Consider the following 23,730-nt stretch of genomic DNA (forward strand, 5'->3'; position numbering starts at 1 on the left):
AGATTAGGGCTAGGTGTTATACAGACTGGTACTATAGATTAGGGCTAGGTGTTATAAACTCACCATGTAGGACAGACTGGTACTATAGATTAGGGCTAGATGTTATTCAGACTGGTACTATAGATTAGGGCTAGGTGTAATACAGACTGGTACTATAGATTATGGCTAGGTGTTATACAGACTGGTACTATAGATTAGGGCTAGGTGTTATACAGACTGGTGCTAGAGATTAGGGCTAGGTGTTATACAGACTGGTGCTAGAGATTAGGGCTAGGTGTTATACAGACTGGTGCTAGAGATTAGGGCTAGGTGTTATACAGACTGGTACTGATCACTTGGCTACATAGCTGATGCATGCTTGACTGTCCATTAATTCACGGTACTCCATTCTGTTTATTTGTGTTTTACCTGTCGGCTCTGTGCTTTAACTCAGGATCTGTGTGTAGTTAATCCGACCCTCTCTGCCTAGTCGTCGCCATTTTTACCTGTTGTTGCTGTGTTAGACTAACACCCTGTTATTGCTGCTGTTATCTTACCTGTTGTTTTAGCTAGCTCTCCCAATCAAGACCTGCAATCACTTTATGCCTTATTGTATGTCTCTCTCAAATATCAATATGCCTTGCATACTGTTGTTCAGGCTAGTTTTCATTATCATTGTTTTGGTTTGCAATGGACCCTGTAGTTCCACTCTCCGTACCTCTGATACCCCCTTTGTCCCACCCCCCACACATGCGGTGACCTCACCCATTGAGACCAGCATGTCCAGAGATACAACCTCTCTTATCATCACCCAGTGCCTGGGCTTGCCTCCGCTGTACCCGCGCCCCTCCATACCCCTGTCTGCACATTATGCCCAGAATCTATTCTACCACGCCCATAAATCTGCTCCTTTTATTCTTTGTCCCCAACGCTCTAGGGGACCAGTTTTGATAGCCTTTAGCCGCACCCTCATCCTACTACTCCTCTGTTCCTCGGGTGATGTGGAGGTAAACCCAGGCCCTGCATGTCCCCAGTCACCCTCATTTGTTGACTTCTGCAATCGAAAAAGCCTTGGCCTCATGCATGTCAACATCAGAAGCCTCCTCCCTAAGTTTGCCTTACTCACCGCTTTAGCACACTCTGCCAATCCTGATGTCCTTGCCGTGTCCGAATCCTGGCTTAGGAAGGCCACCAAAAATTCTGAGATTTCCATACCCAACTATAACACTTTCCGTCAAGATAGAACTGCCAAAGGGGGAGGAGTTGCAATCTACTGCAGAGATAGCCTGCAAAGTTCTGTCATACTTTCCAGGTCTATGCCCAAACAGTTCGAACTTCTAATTTTAAAAATTAATCTCTCCAGAAATAAGTCTCTCACTGTTGCCGCCTGCTACCGACCCCCCTCAGCTCCCAGCTGTGCCCTGGACACCATCTGTGAATTGATCGCTCCCCATCTAGCTTCAGAGTTTGTTCTGTTAGGTGACCTAAACTGGGATATGCTTAACACCCCGGCAGTCCTACAATCCAAGCTTGATGCCCTCAATCTCACACAAATCATCAAGGAACCCACCAGGTACAACCCTAAATCCGTAAACATGGGCACCCTAATAGACATTATCCTGACCAACCTGCCCTCCAAATACACCTCTGCTGTCTTCAATCAAGATCTCAGCGATCACTGCCTCATTGCCTGTATCCGCCACGGGTCCGCGGTCAAACGACCACCCCTCATCACTGTCAAACGCTCCCTAAAACACTTCTGCGAGCAGGCCTTTCTAATCGACCTGGCCCGGGTACCCTGGAAGGATATTGACCTCATCCCGTCAGTTGAGGATGCCTGGTCATTCTTTAAATGTTACTTCCTCACCATATTAGACAAGCATGCTCCGTTCAAAAAATGCAGAACCAAGAACAGATATAGCCCTTGGTTCACTCCAGACCTGACTGCCCTCGACCAGCACAAAAACATCCTGTGGCGAACTGCAATAGCATCGAAGAGCCCCCGCGATATGCAACTGTTCAGGGAAGTCAGGAACCAATACACGCAGTCAGTCAGGAAAGCAAAGGCCAGCTTTTTCAAGCAGAAATTCGCATCCTGTAGCTCTAACTCCAAAAAGTTCTGGGATACTGTAAAGTCCATGGAGAACAAGAGCACCTCCTCCCAGCTGCCCACTGCACTGAGGCTAGGTAACACGGTCACCACCGATAAATCCGTGATAATCGAAGACTTCAACAAGCATTTCTCAATGGCTGGCCATGCCTTCCTCCTGGCGACTCCAACCTTGGCCAACAGCCCCGCCCCCCCCCGCTGCTACTCGCCCAAGCCTCCCCAGCTTCTCCTTTACCCAAATCCAGATAGCAGATGTTCTGAAAGAGCTGGAAAACCTGGACCCATACAAATCAGCTGGGCTTGACAATCTGGACCCCCTATTTCTGAAACTGTCCGCCGCCATTGTCGCACCCCCTATTACCAGCCTGTTCAACCTCTCCTTCGTATCATCTGAGATCCCCAAGGATTGGAAAGCTGCCGCGGTCATCCCCCTCTTCAAAGGGGGAGACACCCTGGACCCAAACTGTTACAGACCTATATCCATCCTGCCCTGCCTATCTAAGGTCTTCGAAAGCCAAGTCAACAAACAGATCACTGACCATCTCGAATCCCACCGTACCTTCTCCGCTGTGCAATCCGGTTTCCGAGCCGGTCACGGGTGCACCTCAGCCACGCTCAAGGTACTAAACGACATCATAACCGCCATCGATAAAAGACATTACTGTGCAGCCGTCTTCATCGACCTGGCCAAGGCTTTCGACTCTGTCAATCACCATATTCTTATCGGCAGACTCAGTAGCCTCGGTTTTTCTAATGACTGCCTTGCCTGGTTCACCAACTACTTTGCAGACAGAGTTCAGTGTGTCAAATCGGAGGGCATGTTGTCCGGTCCTCTGGCAGTCTCTATGGGGGTACCACAGGGTTCAATTCTCGGGCCGACTCTTTTCTCTGTATACATCAATGATGTTGCTCTTGCTGCGGGCGATTCCCTGATCCACCTCTACGCAGACGACACCATTCTATATACTTCCGGCCCTTCCTTGGACACTGTGCTATCTAACCTCCAAACGAGCTTCAATGCCATACAACACTCCTTCCGTGGCCTCCAACTGCTCTTAAACGCTAGTAAAACCAAATGCATGCTTTTCAACCGTTCGCTGCCTGCACCCGCACGCCCGACTAGCATCACCACCCTGGACGGTTCCGACCTAGAATATGTGGACATCTATAAGTACCTAGGTGTCTGGCTAGACTGCAAACTCTCCTTCCAGACTCATATCAAACATCTCCAATCCAAAATCAAATCAAGAATCGGCTTTCTATTCCGCAACAAAGCCTCCTTCTCTCACGCCGCCAAACTTACCCTAGTAAAACTGACTATCCTACCGATCCTCGACTTCGGCGATGTCATCTACAAAATAGCTTCCAACACTCTACTCAGCAAACTGGATGCAGTTTATCACAGTGCCATTCGTTTTGTTACTAAAGCACCTTATACGACCCACCACTGCGACCTGTATGCCCTAGTCGGCTGGCCCTCGCTACATGTTCGTCGTCAGACCCACTGGCTCCAGGTCATCTACAAGGCTATGCTAGGTAAAGTGCCGCCTTATCTCAGTTCACTGGTCACGATGGCTACACCCACCCGCAGCACGCGCTCCAGCAGGTGTATCTCACTGATCATCCCTAAAGCTAAAACCTCATTTGGACGCCTTTCCTTCCAGTTCTCTGCTGCCTGCGACTGGAACGAATTGCAAAAATCTCTGAAGTTGGAGACTTTTATCTCCCTCAACAACTTTAAAAATCTGCTATCCGAGCAGCTAACCGATCGCTGCAGCTGTACATAGTCCATCTGTAAACTACCCACCCAATTTACCTACCTCACCCCCCATACTGCTTTTATTTATTTACTTTTCTGCTCTTTTGCACACCAGTATCTCTTCTTGCACATGTTCATCTGATGATTTATCACTCCAGTGTTAATCTGCTAAATTGTAATTATTCGATTTATTGCCTACCTCATGCCTTTTGCACACATTGTATATAGATTCTCTTTTTTTCTACCATGTTATTGACTTGTTTATTGTTTACTCCATGTGTAACTCTGTGTTGTCTGTTCACACTGCTATGCTTTATCTTGGCCAGGTCGCAGTTGCAAATGAGAACTTGTTCTCAACTAGCCTACCTGGTTAAATAAAGGTGAAATAAAAAAAAAATTAAAAAAACTATAGATTAGGGCTAGGTGTTATACAGACTGGTCCTAGAGATTAGGGCTAGGTGTTATACAGACTGGTACTATAGAATAGGGCTAGGTGGTACACAGACTGGTACTATAGATTAGGGCTAGGTGTTATACAGACTGGTACTACAGATTTGGGCTAGGTGTAATACAGACTGGTACTATAGATTAGGGCTAGGTGTTATAGTCGCACCATGTAGGACAGACTGGTACTATAGATTAGGGCTAGGTGTTATACAGACTGTTGCTATAGATTAGGGCTAGGTGTTATACAGACTGGTACTATAGATTAGGGCTAGGTGTTATACAGACTGGTACTATAGATTAGGGCTAGGTGTTATACAGACTGGTACTATAGATTAGGGCTAGGTGTTATACAGACTGGTACTATAGATTAGGGCTAGGTGTTATAATCTCACCATGTAAAACAGACTGGTACTATAGATTAGGGCTAGGTGTTATACAGACTGGTACTATAGATTAGGGCTAGGTGTTATACAGACTGGTACTATAGATTAGGGCTAGATGTTATTCAGACTGGTACTATAGATTAGGGCTAGGTGTTATACAGACTGGTACTATAGATTAGGGCTAGGTGTTATAATCTCACCATGTAGAACAGACTGGTACTATAGATTAGGGCTAGGTGTTATACAGACTGGTACTATAGATTAGGGCTAGGTGTTATACAGACTGGTACTATAGATTAGGGCTAGGTGTTATACAGACTGGTACTATAGATTAGGGCTAGGTGTTATACAGACTGGTACTATAGATTAGGGCTAGGTGTTATACAGACTGGTACTATAGATTAGGGCTAGGTGTTATACAGACTGGTACTATAGATTCGGGCTAGGTGTTATAATCTCACCATGTAGAACAGACTGGTACTATAGATTAGGGCTAGGTGTTATACAGACTGGTACTACATATTAGGGCTAGGTGTTATACAGACTGGTACTATAGATTAGGGCTAGGTGTTATACAGACTGGTACTATAGATTAGGGCTAGGTGTTATACAGACTGGTACTACAGATTAGGGCTAGGTGTTATACAGACTGGTACTATAGATTAGGGCTAGGTGTAATACAGACTGGTACTATAGATTAGGGCTAGGTGTTATACAGACTGGTACTATAGATTAGGGCTAGGTGTTATACAGACTGGTACTACAGATTAGGGCTAGGTGTTATACAGACTGGTACTATAGATTAGGGCTAGGTGTTATACAGACTGGTACTATAGATTAGGGCTAGGTGTTATACAGACTGGTACTATAGATTAGGGCTAGGTGTTATACAGACTGGTACTATAGATTAGGGCTAGGTGTTATACAGACTGGTACTATAGATTAGGGCTAGGTGTTATACAGACTGGTACTATAGATTAGGGCTAGATGTTATTCAGACTGGTACTATAGATTAGGGCTCGGTGTTATATAGACTGGTGCTATAGATGTTATGGTGTTATAGTCTCACCATGCAGGACAGACTGGTACTATAGATGTTATGGTGTTATAGTCTCACCATGCAGGACAGACTGGTACTATAGATGTTATGGTGTTATAGTCTCACCATGCAGGACAGACTGGTACTATAGATGTTATGGTGTTATAGTCTCACCATGCAGGACAGACTGGTACTATAGATGTTATGGTGTTATAGTCTCACCATGCAGGACAGACTGGTACTATAGATGTTATGGTGTTATAGTCTCACCATGCAGGACAGACTGGTACTATAGATGTTATGGTGTTATAGTCTCACCATGCAGGACAGACTGGTACTATAGATGTTATGGTGTTATAGTCTCACCATGCAGGACAGACTGGTACTATAGATGTTATGGTGTTATAGTCTCACCATGCAGGACAGACTGGTACTATAGATGTTATGGTGTTATAGTCTCACCATGCAGGACAGACTGGTACTATAGATGTTATGGTGTTATAGTCTCACCATGCAGGACAGACTGGTACTATAGATGTTATGGTGTTATAGTCTCACCATGCAGGACAGACTGGTACTATAGATGTTATGGTGTTATAGTCTCACCATGCAGGACAGACTGGTACTATAGATGTTATGGTGTTATAGTCTCACCATGCAGGACAGACTGGTACTATAGATGTTATGGTGTTATAGTCTCACCATGCAGGACAGACTGGTACTATAGATGTTATGGTGTTATAGTCTCACCATGCAGGACAGACTGGTACTATAGATGTTATGGTGTTATAGTCTCACCATGCGCGACAGACTGGTGCAGGCTCCAATAGATACTGAGGCAGTTCTTCTCTCTCTTCATGCCTCGTTTACATTGGCAGCCGTGGAGCGGGGAGGACAGCAGGGCCGTGACTGCGTTCTCACACTGGTTCCTGGCCCCAGGGCCCAGCTTCACACTGCCGTCCCCCGCCACACACTGTCTCAGCATCCGCAGGCGAGGGCTGCACGCGTCATCACTGGAGCAGGTGTCACCAGCCTGTAGACAGTCTCTGTCCCTCCCCGCAGACACAAAGAGGGGGAGCCCTGGGGAAAATAGAAACAGCAGTGGTTAGAGTTCAGGGGTTATGGCTAGAGGTCAGGGGTCAGAGTTAGAGGTAAGGGGTTAGAGGCCAGGGGTTATGGTTAGAGGTAAGGGGTTAGAGGTCAGGGGTTATGGTTAGAGGTCAGGGGTCAGAGGTAAGGGGTTAGAGGTCAGGGGTTATGGTTAGAGGTCAGGGGTCAGAGTTAGAGGTAAGGGGTTAGAGGTCAGGGGTTATGGTTAGAGGTCAGGGGTCAGAGGTAAGGGGTTAGAGGTCAGGGGTTATGGTTAGAGGTCAGGGGTCAGAGTTAGAGGTAAGGGGTTAGAGGTCAGGGGTTATGGTTAGAGGTCAGGGTTAGAGGTTAGGGTTCAGGGTTAGAGCTCAGAGGTCAGGGTTAGAGGTCAGGGGTTAGATGCAGGGGTTAGAGCTCAGAGGTCAGGGTTAGAGGTAAGGGGTTATGGTTAGAGGTCAGGGGTTAGAGAAAGAGGTCAGGGGTTAGGGTTAGAGTTCAGGGGTTAGAGGTTAGGGTTCAGGGTCAGAGGTCAGGGGTTAGAGGTCAGGGGTTAGATGCAGGGGTTAGAGGTCAGAGGTTATGGTTAGAGGTAAGGGGTTAGGGTCAGGGATTAGAGGTAAGGGGTTAGGGTTAGCGGTCAGGGGTTAGAGTTAGAGGTCAGGGGTTAGGGGTTATGGTTAGAGATCAGGGGTTATGGTTAGAGGTCAGGGGTTAGGGTTAGGACTAGTTTACGACTTGTCATCTTTTAAATTACAGTATAAAAGCAGGGGTCAGGAACAGGTCAGTATAACAGCAGGGTCAGGAACAGGTCAGTATAACAGCAGAGTCAGGAACAGGTCAGTATAACAGCAGGGTCAGGAACAGGTCATTATAACAGCAGGGTCAGGAACAGGTCAGTATAATAGCAGGGGTCAGGAACAGGTCAGTATAACAGCAGGGTCAGGAACAGGTCAGTATAACAGCAGGGGTCAGGAACAGGTCAGTATAACAACAGGGTCAGGAACAGGTCAGTATAACAGCAGGGTCAGGAACAGGTCAGTATAACAGCAGGGTCAGGAACAGGTCAGTATAACAGCAGGGGTCAGGAACAGGTCAGTATAACAGCAGGGTCAGGAACAGGTCAGTATAACAGCAGGGTCAGGAACAGGTCAGTATAACAGCAGGGTCAGGAACAGGTCAGTATAACAGCAGGGTCAGGAACAGGTCAGTATATCAGCAGGGGTCAGGAACAGGTCAGTATAACAACAGGGGTCAGTATAACAGCAGGTTCAGGAACAGGTCAGTATAACAGCAGGGTCAGGAACAGGTCAGTATAACAGCAGGGTCAGGAACAGGTCAGTATATCAGCAGGGGTCAGGAACAGGTCAGTATAACAACAGGGGTCAGTATAACAGCAGGGTCAGGAACAGGTCAGTATAAAAGCAGGGGTCAGGAACAGGTCAGTATAACAGCAGGGGTCAGGAACAGGTCAGTATAACAGCAGGGGTCAGGAACAGGTCAGTATAACAGCAGGGTCAGGAACAGGTCAGTATAACAGCAGGGGTCAGGAACAGGTCAGTATAACAGCAGGGTCAGGAACAGGTCAGTATAACAGCAGGGTCAGGAACAGGTCAGTATAACAGCAGGGGTCAGGAACAGGTCAGTATAACAGCAGGGTCAGGAACAGGTCAGTATAACAGCAGGGTCAGGAACAGGTCAGTATAACAGCAGAGTCAGGAACAGGTCAGTATAACAGCAGGGTCAGGAACAGGTCAGTATAACAGCAGGGGTCAGGAACAGGTCAGTATAACAGCAGGGTCAGGAACAGGTCAGTATAACAGCAGGGTCAGGAACAGGTCAGTATAACAGCAGGGGTCAGGAACAGGTCAGTATAACAGCAGGGTCAGGAACAGGTCAGTATAACAGCAGGGGTCAGGAACAGGTCAGTATAACAGCAGGGTCAGGAACAGGTCAGTATAACAGCAGGGGTCAGGAACAGGTCAGTATAACAGCAGGGTCAGGAACAGGTCAGTATAACAGCAGGGTCAGGAACAGGTCAGTATAACAGCAGGGTCAGGAACAGGTCAGTATAACAGCAGGGTCAGGAACAGGTCAGTATATCAGCAGGGGTCAGGAACAGGTCAGTATAACAACAGGGGTCAGTATAACAGCAGGGTCAGGAACAGGTCAGTATAACAGCAGGGTCAGGAACAGGTCAGTATATCAGCAGGGGTCAGGAACAGGTCAGTATAACAACAGGGGTCAGTATAACAGCAGGGTCAGGAACAGGTCAGTATAAAAGCAGGGGTCAGGAACAGGTCAGTATAACAGCAGGGGTCAGGAACAGGTCAGTATAACAGCAGGGGTCAGGAACAGGTCAGTATAACAGCAGGGTCAGGAACAGGTCATTATAACAGCAGGGTCAGGAACAGGTCAGTATAACAGCAGGGTCAGGAACAGGTCAGTATAACAGCAGGGGTCAGGAACAGGTCAGTATAACAGCAGGGTCAGGAACAGGTCAGTATAACAGCAGGGGTCAGGAACAGGTCAGTATAACAGCAGGGTCAGGAACAGGTCAGTATAACAACAGGGGTCAGTATAACAGCAGGGTCAGGAACAGGTCAGTATAACAGCAGGGTCAGGAACAGGTCAGTATATCAGCAGGGGTCAGGAACAGGTCAGTATAACAACAGGGATCAGTATAACAGCAGGGTCAGGAACAGGTCAGTATAAAAGCAGGGGTCAGGAACAGGTCAGTATAACAGCAGGGTCAGGAACAGGTCATTATAACAGCAGGGTCAGGAACAGGTCAGTATAACAGCAGGGTCAGGAACAGGTCAGTATAACAGCAGGGGTCAGGAACAGGTCAGTATAACAGCAGGGTCAGGAACAGGTCAGTATAACAGCAGGGGTCAGGAACAGGTCAGTATAACAGCAGGGTCAGGAACAGGTCAGTATAACAACAGGGGTCAGTATAACAGCAGGGTCAGGAACAGGTCAGTATAACAGCAGGGTCAGGAACAGGTCAGTATATCAGCAGGGGTCAGGAACAGGTCAGTATAACAACAGGGGTCAGTATAACAGCAGGGTCAGGAACAGGTCAGTATAAAAGCAGGGGTCAGGAACAGGTCAGTATAACAGCAGGGGTCAGGAACAGGTCAGTATAACAGCAGGGGTCAGGAACAGGTCATTATAACAGCAGGGTCAGGAACAGGTCAGTATATCAGCAGGGGTCAGGAACAGGTCAGTATAACAACAGGGGTCAGTATAAAAGCAGGGGTCAGGAACAGGTCAGTATAACAGCAGGGTCAGGAACAGGTCAGTATAACAGCAGGGTCAGGAACAGGTCAGTATAACAGCAGGGTCAGGAACAGGTCAGTATAACAGCAGGGGTCAGGAACAGGTCAGTATAACAGCAGGGGTCAGGAACAGGTCAGTATAACAGCAGGGGTCAGGAACAGGTCAGTATAACAGCAGGGTCAGGAACAGGTCAGTATAACAGCAGGGGTCAGGAACAGGTCAGTATAACAGCAGGGTCAGGAACAGGTCAGTATAACAGCAGGGTCAGGAACAGGTCAGTATAACAGCAGGGGTCAGGAACAGGTCAGTATAACAGCAGGGTAAGGAACAGGTCAGTATAACAGCAGGGTCAGGAACAGGTCAGTATAACAACAGGGTAAGGAACAGGTCAGTATAACAGCAGGGTCAGGAACAGGTCAGTATAACAGCAGGGGTCAGGAACAGGTCAGTATAACAGCAGGGGTCAGGAACAGGTCAGTATAACAGTAGGGTAAGGAACAGGTCAGTATAACAGCAGGGTCAGGAACAGGTCAGTATAACAGCAGGGTCAGGAACAGGTCAGTATAACAGCAGGGTCAGGAACAGGTCAGTATAACAACAGGGTCAGGAACAGGTCAGTATAACAGCAGGGTCAGGAACAGGTCAGTATAACAGCAGGGGTCAGGAACAGGTCATTATAACAGCAGGGTCAGGAACAGGTCAGTATAACAGCAGGGTCAGGAACAGGTCAGTATAACAGCAGGGTCAGGAACAGGTCAGTATAACAGCAGGGGTCAGGAACAGGTCAGTATATCAGCAGGGGTCAGGAACAGGTCAGTATAACAACAGGGGTCAGTATAACAGCAGGGTCAGGAACAGGTCAGTATAACAGCAGGGTCAGGAACAGGTCAGTATATCAGCAGGGGTCAGGAACAGGTCAGTATAACAACAGGGGTCAGTATAACAGCAGGGTCAGGAACAGGTCAGTATAACAGCAGGGTCAGGAACAGGTCAGTATATCAGCAGGGGTCAGGAACAGGTCAGTATAACAACAGGGGTCAGTATAACAGCAGGGTCAGGAACAGGTCAGTATAAAAGCAGGGGTCAGGAACAGGTCAGTATAACAACAGGGGTCAGTATAACAGCAGGGTCAGGAACAGGTCAGTATAACAGCAGGGGTCAGGAACAGGTCAGTATAACAGCAGGGTCAGGAACAGGTCAGTATAACAGCAGGGTCAGGAACAGGTCAGTATAACAGCAGGGGTCAGGAACAGGTCAGTATAACAGCAGGGGTCAGGAACAGGTCAGTATAACAGCAGGGTCAGGAACAGGTCATTATAACAGCAGGGTCAGGAACAGGTCAGTATAACAGCAGGGTCAGGAACAGGTCAGTATAACAGCAGGGTCAGGAACAGGTCAGTATAACAGCAGGGTCAGGAACAGGTCAGTATAACAGCAGGGGTCAGGAACAGGTCAGTATAACAGCAGGGGTCAGGAACAGGTCAGTATAACAGCAGGGGTCAGGAACAGGTCAGTATAACAGCAGGGTCAGGAACAGGTCAGTATAACAGCAGGGTCAGGAACAGGTCAGTATAACAGCAGGGGTCAGGAACAGGTCAGTATAACAGCAGGGGTCAGGAACAGGTCAGTATAACAGCAGGGTCAGGAACAGGTCAGTATAACAGCAGGGGTCAGGAACAGGTCAGTATAACAGCAGGGTCAGGAACAGGTCAGTATAACAGCAGGGGTCAGGAACAGGTCAGTATAACAGCAGGGTCAGGAACAGGTCAGTATAACAGCAGGGGTCAGGAACAGGTCAGTATAACAGCAGGGTCAGGAACAGGTCAGTATAACAGCAGGGGTCAGGAACAGGTCAGTATAACAGCAGGGTCAGGAACAGGTCAGTATAACAGCAGGGTCAGGAACAGGTCAGTATAACAGCAGGGGTCAGGAACAGGTCAGTATAACAGCAGGGGTCAGGAACAGGTCAGTATAACAGCAGGGTCAGGAACAGGTCAGTATAACAGCAGGGTCAGGAACAGGTCAGTATAACAGCAGGGGTCAGGAACAGGTCAGTATAACAGCAGGGTCAGGAACAGGTCAGTAAATCAGCAGGGGTCAGGAACAGGTCAGTATAACAACAGGGGTCAGTATAACAGCAGGGTCAGGAACAGGTCAGTATAACAGCAGGGTCAGGAACAGGTCAGTATATCAGCAGGGGTCAGGAACAGGTCAGTATAACAACAGGGGTCAGTATAACAGCAGGGTCAGGAACAGGTCAGTATAAAAGCAGGGGTCAGGAACAGGTCAGTATAACAGCAGGGTCAGGAACAGGTCAGTATAACAGCAGGGTCAGGAACAGGTCAGTATAACAGCAGGGTCAGGAACAGGTCAGTATAACAGCAGGGGTCAGGAACAGGTCAGTATAACAACAGGGGTCAGGAACAGGTCAGTATAACAGCAGGGTCAGGAACAGGTCAGTATAACAGCAGGGTCAGGAACAGGTCAGTATAACAGAGTAGAGTAAAACAGTCCTGAAACAGAGACATTACACAGAGTAGAGTAGAACAGTCCTGAAACAGAGACACCTCACAGAAGCTGTGCCCCAGAAGAGGAAAGAGCTGATCCCAGCCATGAAAGCTGCCAGAGCGCATGGGGACATTGCTTACATCCGCTATGACAGGCTCATTGTCCACCCTCCCTCCCAGAAGCCTGGATGGGATGAGAGAGCCAAGCCTGTGGGTTCGTAGCTTCAACCCTGCATCACACACACACACCAGCTGATTAATGGACTGCTTAATGTATATATCTGTTCTTATGCTTTGTTTGCTCTTCTCCATATTATGTCTATCTCTGATAAGCTAAACAGGAAAGCGCTGAAAACATCCCATAATAATATACGTAGCCTTAGAAATAAGGTTCATGGAATCAATACCTTGCTGACATCAGATAATATTCATATATTAGCCATATCTGAGACTCACTTAGATCATTAACATGATGATACAGCAGTATCAATACAAGGATATAACACAGAAGAGACAGGAACGCGTATGGGGGAGGTGTTGCTGTATATATTCAGAGCCAAATCCCTGTAATGCTTAGAGAAGATCTAATGTCAAGTGTTATTGAAGTGTTGTGGTTGCAGGTTCACTTGGCACATCTAAAGCCTTTTCTTTTGGAGTGTTGCTATAGGCCACCAAGTGCTAACAGTCAGTATCTAAATAATATGGGTGAAATGCTTGATAGTGTATGTGATGTAAACAGAGAGGTCTACTTTCTCGGGGACCTGAATATTGACTGGTTTTCATCAAGCTGTCCTCTCAAGAGGAAGATTCTCACTGTAACCAGTGCCTGTAATCTGGTTCAGGTTATTAATCAACCTACCAGGGTGTTTACAAACACTACAGGAACAAGATCATCCACATGTATCCATCACATCTTTACTAATACTGTAGAACTTTGTTCTCTAGCTGTATCTGTACCCATTGGATGCAGTAATCACAATATAGTGAGAGTTGCGAGAGTTGCACCCCTTCTGAAAAAACCTACACTCGATCCCTCCGATGTCAACAACTACAGACCAGTATCCCTTCTTTCTTTTCTCTCCAAAACTCTTGAACGTGCCGTCCTTGGCCAGCTCTCCCGCTATCTCTCTCAGAATGACCTTCTTGATCCAAATCAGTCAGGTTTCAAGACTAGTCATTCAACTGAGACTGCTCTTCTCTGTGTCACGGAGGCGCTCCGCACTGCTAAAGCTAACTCTCTCTCCTCTGCTCTCATCTTTCTAGACCTATCGGCTGCCTTTGATACTGTGAACCATCAGATCCTCCTCTCCACCCTCTCCGAGTTGGGCATCTCCGGCGCGGCCCACGCTTGGATTGCGTCCTACCTGACAGGTCGCTCCTACCAGGTGGCGTGGCGAGAATCTGTCTCTGCACCACGTGCTCTCACCACTGGTGTCCCCCAGGGCTCTGTTCTAGGCCCTCTCCTATTCTCGCTATACACCAAGTCACTTGGCTCTGTCATATCCTCACATGGTCTCTCCTATCATTGCTATGCAGACGACACACAATTAATCTTCTCCTTTCCCCCTTCTGATAACCAGGTGGCGAATCGCATCTCTGCATGTCTGGCAGACATATCAGTGTGGATGACGGATCACCACCTCAAGCTGAACCTTGGCAAGACGGAGCTGCTCTTCCTCCCGGGGAAGGACTGCCCGTTCCATGATCTCGCCATCACGGTTGACAACTCCATTGTGTCCTCCTCCCAGAGTGCTAAGAACCTTGGCGTGATCCTGGACAACACCCTGTCGTTCTCAACTCACATCAAGGCGGTGACCCGTTCCTGTAGGTTCATGCTCTACAACATTCGCAGAGTACGACCCTGCCTCACACAGGAAGCGGCGCAGGTCCTAATCCAGGCACTTGTCATCTCCCGTCTGGATTACTGCAACTCGCTGTTGGCTGGGCTCCCTGCCTGTGCCATTAAACCCCTACAACTCATCCAGAACGCCGCAGCCCGTCTGGTGTTCAACCTTCCCAAGTTCTCTCGCGTCACCCCGCTCCTCCGCTCTCTCCACTGGCTTCCAGTTGAAGCTCGCATCCGCTACAAGACCATGGTGCTTGCCTACGGAGCTGTGAGGGGAACGGCACCTCCGTACCTTCAGGCTCTGATCAGGCCATACACCCAAACAAGGGCACTGCGTTCATCCACCTCTGGCCTGCTCGCCTCCCTACCTCTGAGGAAGTACAGTTCCCGCTCAGCCCAGTCAAAACTGTTCGCTGCTCTGGCACCCCAATGGTGGAACAAACTCCCTCACGAAGCCAGGTCAGCGGAGTCAATCACCACCTTCCGGAGACACCTGAAACCCCACCTCTTTAAGGAATACCTAGGATAGGATAAAGTAATCCTTCTAACCCCCCCCCCCCCCCCTTAAAAGAGTTAGATGCACTATTGTAAAGTGGTTGTTCCACTGGATATCATAAGGTGAATGCACCAATTTGTAAGTCGCTCTGGATAAGAGCGTCTGCTAAATGACTTAAATGTAAATGTAAATAGTGGCTATATCCAGGAGAGACAAATTTCGAACAGCTGGGACTAAAATAGTGTATAAGAGATCATACAAAAGATTTAACTGTGACTCTTGTGCTCTGACGCTCGTCGGATGTGGCAGGGCTTGAAAACTATTACAGACTACAAAGGGAAATCCAGACACGAGCTGCCCAGTGACGAGAGCCTACCAGATGAGCTAAATGCCTTTCATGCTCGCTTCGAGGCAAGCAACACTGAAACATGCATGAGAGCAACAGCTGTTCTGGACGACTGTGTGATAACGCTCTCGGTAGCCGATGTGAGCATGACCTTTAAACAGGTCAACATTCACAAAGCCACAGGGCCAGACAAATTACCAGGACGTGTACTCAAAGCATGCGCGGACCAACTGGCAAGTGTCTTCACTGACATTTTCAACTCTCCCTGACCCAGTCTGTAACACCTAGATGTTTCTAGCAGACCACCATAGTCTGTGCACAAGGAAGTGAAGGTAACTTGTCTAAATGATTACCGCCCCATAGCATCATGTTATACTGACCTGTTCCTGACCCTGTTGTTATACTGACCTGTTCCTGACCCCTGCTGTTATACTGACCTGTTCCTGACCCCTGCTGTTATACTGACCCTGCTGTTATACTCTATATCCCCTCAGTAGCCATGAAATGTTTGAAGCTGGTCACATCAACAGCATCCTCCCGGATACACCAGACCCACTCCAATTCGCATATTATTTTTTACTTTCGTTTATTTGGTAAAATTTTTCTTAACTCTTCTTGAACTGCAATGTTGGTTTAGGGCTTTGTAAGTAAGCATTTCACGGTAAGGTCTACACCTGTTGTGTTCGGCGCATTTGAAAATATATTTATATTTGAGATTCTTCAAAGTAGCCACCCTTTAGCAGTAGCAGGAGTTTAAAAACAAACATTTTTATTAATTTTTTATCACATCCGCCGAATACAACAGTGAATTACTTACAAGCCCTTAACCAACATGTAATTGAAGAAAGAGTTAATAAAATATTTACCAAATAAAGAAAAGTAAAAAATTATAACAAGTAACGCAATAAAATAACAATAACGAGGCTATATACAGGGGGTACCGGTACCGAGTCAGTGTGCGGGGGTATAGGTTAGTAGAGGTAATTTGTACATGTAGGTAGGGGTGAAGTGACTATGCATAGATAATAAACAGCAGTGTAAAAACAAATGGAGGGGGGCAAGGGGATGTCAATTCAAATAGTCCGGGTTTTTGATATTTTTCAGCTGTCCTATGGCTTGGGGGTAGAAGCTGATTGTTCTTAACTGACTTGCCTAGTTAAATAACAAAACAAATAAAAATATAGATGGTGGTGTAGATGAGGCTGGGTCTAGTCATGTTATAGATCGTGATGTAGATGAGGCTGGGTCTAGTCATGCTATAGATGGTGGTGTAGATGAGGCTGGGTCTAGTCAGGTTATAGATGGTGGTGTAGATGAGGCTGGGTCTAGTCAGGCTATAGATGGTGGTGTAGATGAGGCTGGGTCTAGTCATGCTATAGATGGTGGTGTAGATGAGGCTGGGTCTAGTAAGGCTACAGATGGTGGTGTAGATGAGGCTGGGTCTAGTCAGGCTATAGATGGTGGGGTAGATGAGGCTGGGTCTAGTCATGTTATAGATGGTGGGGTAGATGAGGCTGGGTCTAGTCATGTTATAGATGAGGCTGGGTCTAGTCAGGCTATAGATGGTGGTGTAGATGAGGCTGGGTCTAGTCATGTTATAGATGAGGCTGGGCCTAGTCATGTTATAGATGGTGGTGTAGATGAGGCTGGGTCTAGTCATATGATAGATGGTGGTGTAGATGAGGCTGGGTCTAGTCAGGCTATAGATGGTGGTGTAGATGAGGCGGGGTCTAGTCATGCTATAGATGGTGGTGTAGATGAGGCTGGGTCTAGTCAGGTTATAGATGGTGGTGTAGATGAGGCTGGGTCTAGTCATGTTATAGATGAAGCTGGGCCTAGTCATGTTATAGATGGTGGTGTAGATGAGGCTGGGTCTAGTCATATGATAGATGGTGGTGTAGATGAGGCTGGGTCTAGTCAGGCTATAGATGGTGGTGTAGATGAGGCTGGGTCTAGTCATGCTATAGATGGTGGTGTAGATGAGGCTGGGTCTAGTCATATGATAGATGGTGGTGTAGATGAGGCTGGGTCTAGTCATGTTATAGATGGTGGTGTAGATGAGACTGGGTCTAGTCATGCTATGGATGGTGGTGTAGATGAGGCTGGGTCTAGTCATGCTATAGATGGTGGTGTAGATGAGGCTGGGTCTAGTCAGGCTATAGATGGTGGTGTAGATGAGGCTGGGTCTAGTCATGCTATGGATGGTGGTGTAGATGAGGCTGGGTCTAGTCATGCTATAGATGGTGGTGTAGATGAGGCTGGGTCTAGTCAGGTTATAGATGGTGGTGTAGATGAGGCTGGGTCTAGTCAGGCTATAGATGGTGGTGTAAATGAGGCTGGGTGTAGTCATATTATAGATGAGGCTGTGTCTAGTCAGGCTATAGATGGTGGTGTAGATGAGGCTGGGTCTAGTCAGGCTATAGATGGTGGTGTAAATGAGGCTGGGTCTAGTCATGTTATAGATGAGGCTGTGTCTAGTCAGGCTATAGATGGTGGTGTAAATGAGGCTGGGTCTAGTCATATTATAGATGAGGCTGGCTCTAGTCAGGCTGTAGATGGTGGTGTAGATGAGGCTGGGTCTAGTCATGTTATAGATGGTGGTGTAGATGAGGCTAGGTCTAGTCATGTTATAGATGAAGCTGGGCCTAGTCATGCTATAGATGAAGCTGGGTCTAGTCATGTTATAGATGAGGCTGGGTCTAGTCATGTTATAGATGGTGGTGTAGATGAGGCTGGGTCTAGTCAGGTTATAGATGGTGGTGTAGATGAGGCTGGGTCTAGTCATGTTATAGATGAGGCTGGGTCTAGTCATGTTATAGATGGTGGTGTAGATGAGGCTGGGTCTAGTCAGGTTATAGATGGTGGTGTAGATGAGGCTGGGTCTAGTCAGGTTATAGATGGTGGTGTAGATGAGGCTGGGTCTAGTCAGGTTATAGATGGTGGTGTAGATGAGGCTGGGTCTAGTCAGGTTGTAGATGGTGGTGTAGATGAGGCTGGGTCTAGTCATGTTATAGATGAGGCTGGGTCTAGTCAGGCTATAGATGGTGGTGTAGATGAGGCTGGGTCTAGTCAGGTTATAGATCGTGGTGTAGATGAGGCTGGGTCTAGTCAGGTTGTAGATGGTGGTGTAGATGAGGCTGGGTCTAGTCAGGTTATAGATGGTGGTGTAGATGAGGCTGGGTCTAGTCATGTTATAGATGAGGCTGGGTCTAGTCAGGCTATAGATGGTGGTGTATATGAGGCTGGGTCTAGTCAGGCTATAGATGGTGATGTAGATGAGGCTGGGTCTAGTCATGCTATGGATGGTGGGGTCGGTGAGTCCTTCTGTACAACAATCCAAACCTTACATATGTCTCTTTTGATCTGGGTCTAGTCAGGCCCTCTGCGGGAGTGGGAGAGAGTAGCAGCACTGTAAAAGGTGGTCGGGAAATGCAAATAGTCTGGGTAGCCATTCAGGAGCCTTATGGCTTGGGCTTAGAAGCTGTTTAGAAGCGTCTTGGACCTAGACTTGGCGCTCCGGCATCGCTTGCAGTGCGGTAGCAGAGAGAACTTGGGTGACTGGAGTCTTTGACAATTTTTAGGGCTTTCATCTGACACCGCCTAGTATATAGGTCCTGGATGGCAGGAAGCTTGGCCCCAGTGATGTACTGGGCCGTATGCACTGCCCTCTGTAGAGCCTTACGGTCAGAAGCCAAGCAGTTGCCATACCAGGCGGTGATGCAACCGGTCAGGATGCTCTTGATGGTGCAGCTGTATAACCTTTTGAGGATCTGGGGACCCATGACAAATCTTTTCAGTCTCCCGAGTGGGAAAAGGTGTTGTCTTGCCTCTTCACGACTGTCTTGGTGTGTTTGGACCATGATAGATCGTAGGTGATGTGGACACTAAGGAACTTGAAGCACTCGACCCGCTCAACTACAGCCCCGTCAATGTTATTGGGGGCCTGTTGGGTCCGCATTTTCCTGTAGTCCACGATCAGCTATTTTGTCTTGCTCACATTGAGAGAGGTTGTTCTCCTTGCACCACACAGCCAGGTCTCTGACCTCCTCCCTATAGGTTGTCTCATCGTTGTCGGTGATCAGGCCTACCACTGTTGTGTCGTCTGCAAACTTAATGATGGTGTTGGAGTCGTGTTTAGCCACGCAGTCGTGCGTAAACAGGGAGTACAGGAGGGGACTGAGCACACACCTCTGAGGGGCCCCAGTGTTGAGGATCAGCGTGGCAGATGTGTTGTTGCCTACCCTCACCACCTGGGGGCGGCCCGTCAGGAAGTCCAGGATCCAGTTGCAGAGGGAGGTGTTTAGTCCCAGGGTCCTTAGCTTAGTGATGAGCTTTGTGGGCACTATGGTGTTGAATGCTGAGCTGTAGTCAATGAACAGCATTCTCTCATAGGTGTTCCTTTTGTCCAGGTGGGAAAGGACAGTGTGGAGTGCGATTGAGATTGTGTCATCTGTGGATCTGTTGGGGCGGTATGCGAATTGGAGTGAGTCTAGGGTATCCGGGAGGATGCTGTTGATGTGAGCCATGACCAGCCTTTCAAAGTACATGGCTACCGATGTGAGCTTACGTAAATAATTTAGGAAAGTTACCTTCGCTTTCTTATGCACAGGGACTATGGTGGTCGGCTTGAAACATGTAGGTATTACAGACTCAGCCAGGGAGAGGTTGAAAACGTCAGTGAAGAAACTTGCCAGTTGGTCAGCGCATGCTTTGAGTACACGTCCTGGTAATCCGTCTGGCCCTGTGGCTTTGTGAATGTTGACCTGTTTAAAGGACTTTCCCACATTGGCTACGGAGAGCCTGAGCACACAGTCGTCCGGAACAGCTGGTGCTCTCATTCATGCTTCAGTGTTGCTTGCCTCGAAGCAAGCATAAAAGGCATTTTAATCATCTGATAGGATCACGTCACTGGGCAGCTCGTGGCTGGGTTTCCCTTTGTAGTCCGTAATAGTTTTCAAACCTTGCCACATCCGACGAGCATCAGAGCCGGTGTAGTAAGATTCAGTCTTAGTCCTGTTTTGACGATTTACCTGTTTGATGGTTCGTCTGAGGGCATAGCGGGATTTCTTATAAGCGTCCGGATTAGTGTCCTGCTCCTTGAAAGCATAGGCTCCACTATGGGGTGGCAAAGTCTAATTATGATTTTATTCATCCACTATGGGGTGGCAAAGTCTAATTATGATTTTATTCATCACCTATGGGGTGGCAAAGTCTAATTATGAGGCCCAGTGCAGTCAAACACGTAATTTTCCTATTTTTATATTTATTTCCACACTATGAGGTTGAAATAATACTGTGATTTTTTTTAAATTATGATACTTCCTTTTTAGTGTAAGAGCTTTTTGAAAATGTCAGCCTGTTTTGGTGGGATGGAGTTTTGGTGCCTGCCTTGTGACATCACCAGGTGGTAAATAATTTAATAGACCAATAAGAAACAGAGTTCCAAACCTCTCTGCCAAAAACAGTGTTCCCAGAGTTCCCCTTCCGAGTCTCTAGAATCCATCGACCTGTCCCGAGTTCCCGAGTGTTACCATGACCTCAAACTGGTATTTAGCAAACAGAGGGCCACCAAACTACCACCCCATAGATCTTACGATTGCACCATCGACCTGTTGCCGGGGACCTGTCCTCCCAGGGGTCGGATCTTTTCCCTTTCTCCTCCCGAACGAGCTGCTATGGATACCTACATCAAGGACGCTCTGGCAGCAGGCCTCATGCGTCCATCTACCTCGCCGGCGGGAGCAGGGTTTTTCTTTGTGGCCAAGAAAGACGGTGGATTACGACCTTGCATCGACTACCGGGGACTCAATGCCATAACCGTCCGTAACCGCTACCCGCTACCCCTTATGGCCACAGCCTTTGAGCTGCTCCAGGAAGCAGTTGTCTTCACTAAGCTTGACCTGCGGAACGCATACCATCTTGTGCGGATCAAACCCGGGGACGAGTGGAAGACCGCTTTCAACACGCCTACTGGTCACTACGAATACTCGGTGATGCCCTTCGGCCTGACCAACGCTCCGGCTGTGTTCCAAGCGCTCATAAACGATGTGCTTAGGGATATGCTTAACATCTTTGTGTTTGTTTACTTGGATGACATCCTCATCTTTTCGAGCTCCCTTCAAGAACACATTAAGCATGTCAGACAAGTGCTCAAACGCCTCCTAGACAGCCATTTGTACGTTAAGCCGGAAAAGTGTGAATTCCATTCCTCTCGAGTACAATTCCTGGGATTTATAGTGGAACCCGGTCGAGTCCAGATGGATCCCAAGAAGGTAGGGGCGGTAGCGGATTGGCCCACCCCCAAGTCCGTTAAGGAAGTTCAGCGTTTCCTGGGCTTCACCAACTTTTACCGCAAGTTCATCAAGAACTTCAGCTCGGTGGCAGCCCCTCTCTCAGCTGTAACCAAGGGTGGCAACACAAGGTTTCTGTGGGGAAGAGAAGCTGAGACGGCCTTCCAAGGACTCAAGCAGCGCATCCTCTCTGCTCCCATCCTGACACTACCAACGGCGGATGAACCTTTTGTGGTGGAGGTAGACGCATCAGAGGTTGGGGTTGGAGCTGTCCTGTCTCAGAGGGGTGAAGACAAGAAGCTTCATCCTTGCGCCTTCTTCTCTCACCGGCTTACCCCGGCCGAGAGGAATTACGATGTGGGGGATCGTGAACTCCTAGCGGTTAAGATGGCATTGAAGGAATGGAGACACTGGCTTGAGGGGGCTTCTCAACCGTTTCAAGTGCTTACGGACCACAAAAATCTGGAGTATATCCAGCAGGCGAAGCGGTTGAACTCCAGACAAGCTCGATGGTCTCTTTTCTTCAGCCGATTTCAGTTTATCCTCACCTATAGACCCGGGTCGAAGAATCTCAAACCGGACGCCTTGTCACGAATCTACTCTCCTGCCATTCGAGAAGATACTGACATGACTGTCCTTCCGGCCGCTAAGATCGTGGCTCCGATCTCGTGGCAAGTGGAGGATACCGTGAAACAAGCTCAAGCCATCGAACCGGGCCCTGGAGGAGGTCCTGCTAATCGGTTGTTTGTTCCCAAGGCAGCAAGGTCCCAAGTCCTTCTGTGGGGGCACTCCTCTCGCCTCACCTGTCACCCGGGCGTAGGTCGCACCTTGGAGTTCATCCAGCGTAAGTTCTGGTGGCCCACCATAAAAGAAGACGTTGCCACTTTCGTCAAGGCCTGTTCCGTGTGCTGCCAGGGCAAATCTTCTCACCTCCGCCCTCAAGGACTCCTTCACCCTCTATCTATTCCCCACCGACCCTGGTCCCATATCTCGTTGGACTTTATTACTGGCCTTCCTCCGTCCCATGGTAATACTACGATCCTAGTCATCATCGACAGGTTTTCTAAGGCGGCCAGTTTATCTTCAGGGTACCATCCGGAGTCCAATGGCCAAACTGAGAGGATGAATCAGGAGCTGGAAACCACCCTCAGATGCATGGTTTCCAACAACCCGTCCACATGGTCATCATTCATTGTTTGGGCCGAGTACGCGCACAACACCTTGTGCTCCTCCTCCACTGGTATATCCCCGCATGAGTGTCAGTTTGGCTATGCGCCTCTATTGTTCCCGGACCAGGAGGCAGAAGTCAGAGTGCCTTCAGCCTCGAGGTTCATCAGACGCTGTCGGCTTACGTGGAAGAAGGCACGTCTTAATCTTCTGCGTTCCTCTCAGCAGTACCAACGACAAGCCAACAGACGTCGCCGTCCCGGTCCTACCCTGTACCCCGGCCAGAGAGTATGGCTCTCAACTAAAAATTTACCACTACGGGTGGAGTCTCGCAAGCTGTCCCAGAGGTTCATCGGTCCCTTTAAGATTGCCAGGAGAGTCAATCCCGTTACTTTTCGCCTGCACTTACCCAGATATCTTAAGATCAATCCAACATTTCACATCTCTTTATTAAAACCTGTTGTTTTTTCTCCCCTTATCCCGGCAGGCAGACCTCCCCCTCCGCCCCGTGTCATCGGTGGCCAGTCGGCTTATACCGTCCACCGGATACTGGATTCCCGCCGGGTGCAGCGGTCCTGGCAGTATCTGGTGGACTGGGAAGGCTACGGTCCCGAGGAGCGCTCCTGGGTTCCTGCCAAGGACATACTGGACCCTGACCTCATTCGTCAGTTCAGGACCCTCCACCCTGAGAAGGCTGGTAGGAACGTCAGGAGCCGTTCCTAGGAGGGGGATTCTGTCAGGTTTTGGCCAAGACTGTTCGGGTTTTTGGTCACTAGATGTCCCCATTGCACCTTTTTTGTACCTTTTGTTTTTCTTGCTCCAATTATTGTTTGCACCTGTAGGTCATTCCTTGTTAGTATTTAATCCCTGTGTGTTCCTTAGTTCCTTGCTCTGTGTTTGTAAGTTAGCACCCAGCCCCAGCCCAAGCCTTGTTTTATTCAGTGTTTTCTCTTGTTGGATTTTCCAGAGGTTCTCTGGTTTAGTTTTGTGTAT

General features: G+C 48.2%; 1 protein-coding gene across 1 annotated transcript in view; it reads right to left on the minus strand.

Moving 5' to 3' along the window:
* LOC139554036 (GDNF family receptor alpha-4-like) overlaps nucleotides 1-23,730 on the minus strand; it is a 225,142-nt gene that overhangs the window by 114,437 nt on the left and 86,975 nt on the right. The window contains exon 2 of the mRNA XM_071366935.1: nucleotides 6,516-6,797. Within this exon, the coding sequence (XP_071223036.1) occupies nucleotides 6,516-6,797 (282 nt within the window). The remainder of the gene's footprint in view (nucleotides 1-6,515; nucleotides 6,798-23,730) is intronic.

This window comes from Salvelinus alpinus, chromosome 25 (assembly GCF_045679555.1).
Source record: "Salvelinus alpinus chromosome 25, SLU_Salpinus.1, whole genome shotgun sequence".
Taxonomy (NCBI): domain Eukaryota; kingdom Metazoa; phylum Chordata; class Actinopteri; order Salmoniformes; family Salmonidae; genus Salvelinus; species Salvelinus alpinus.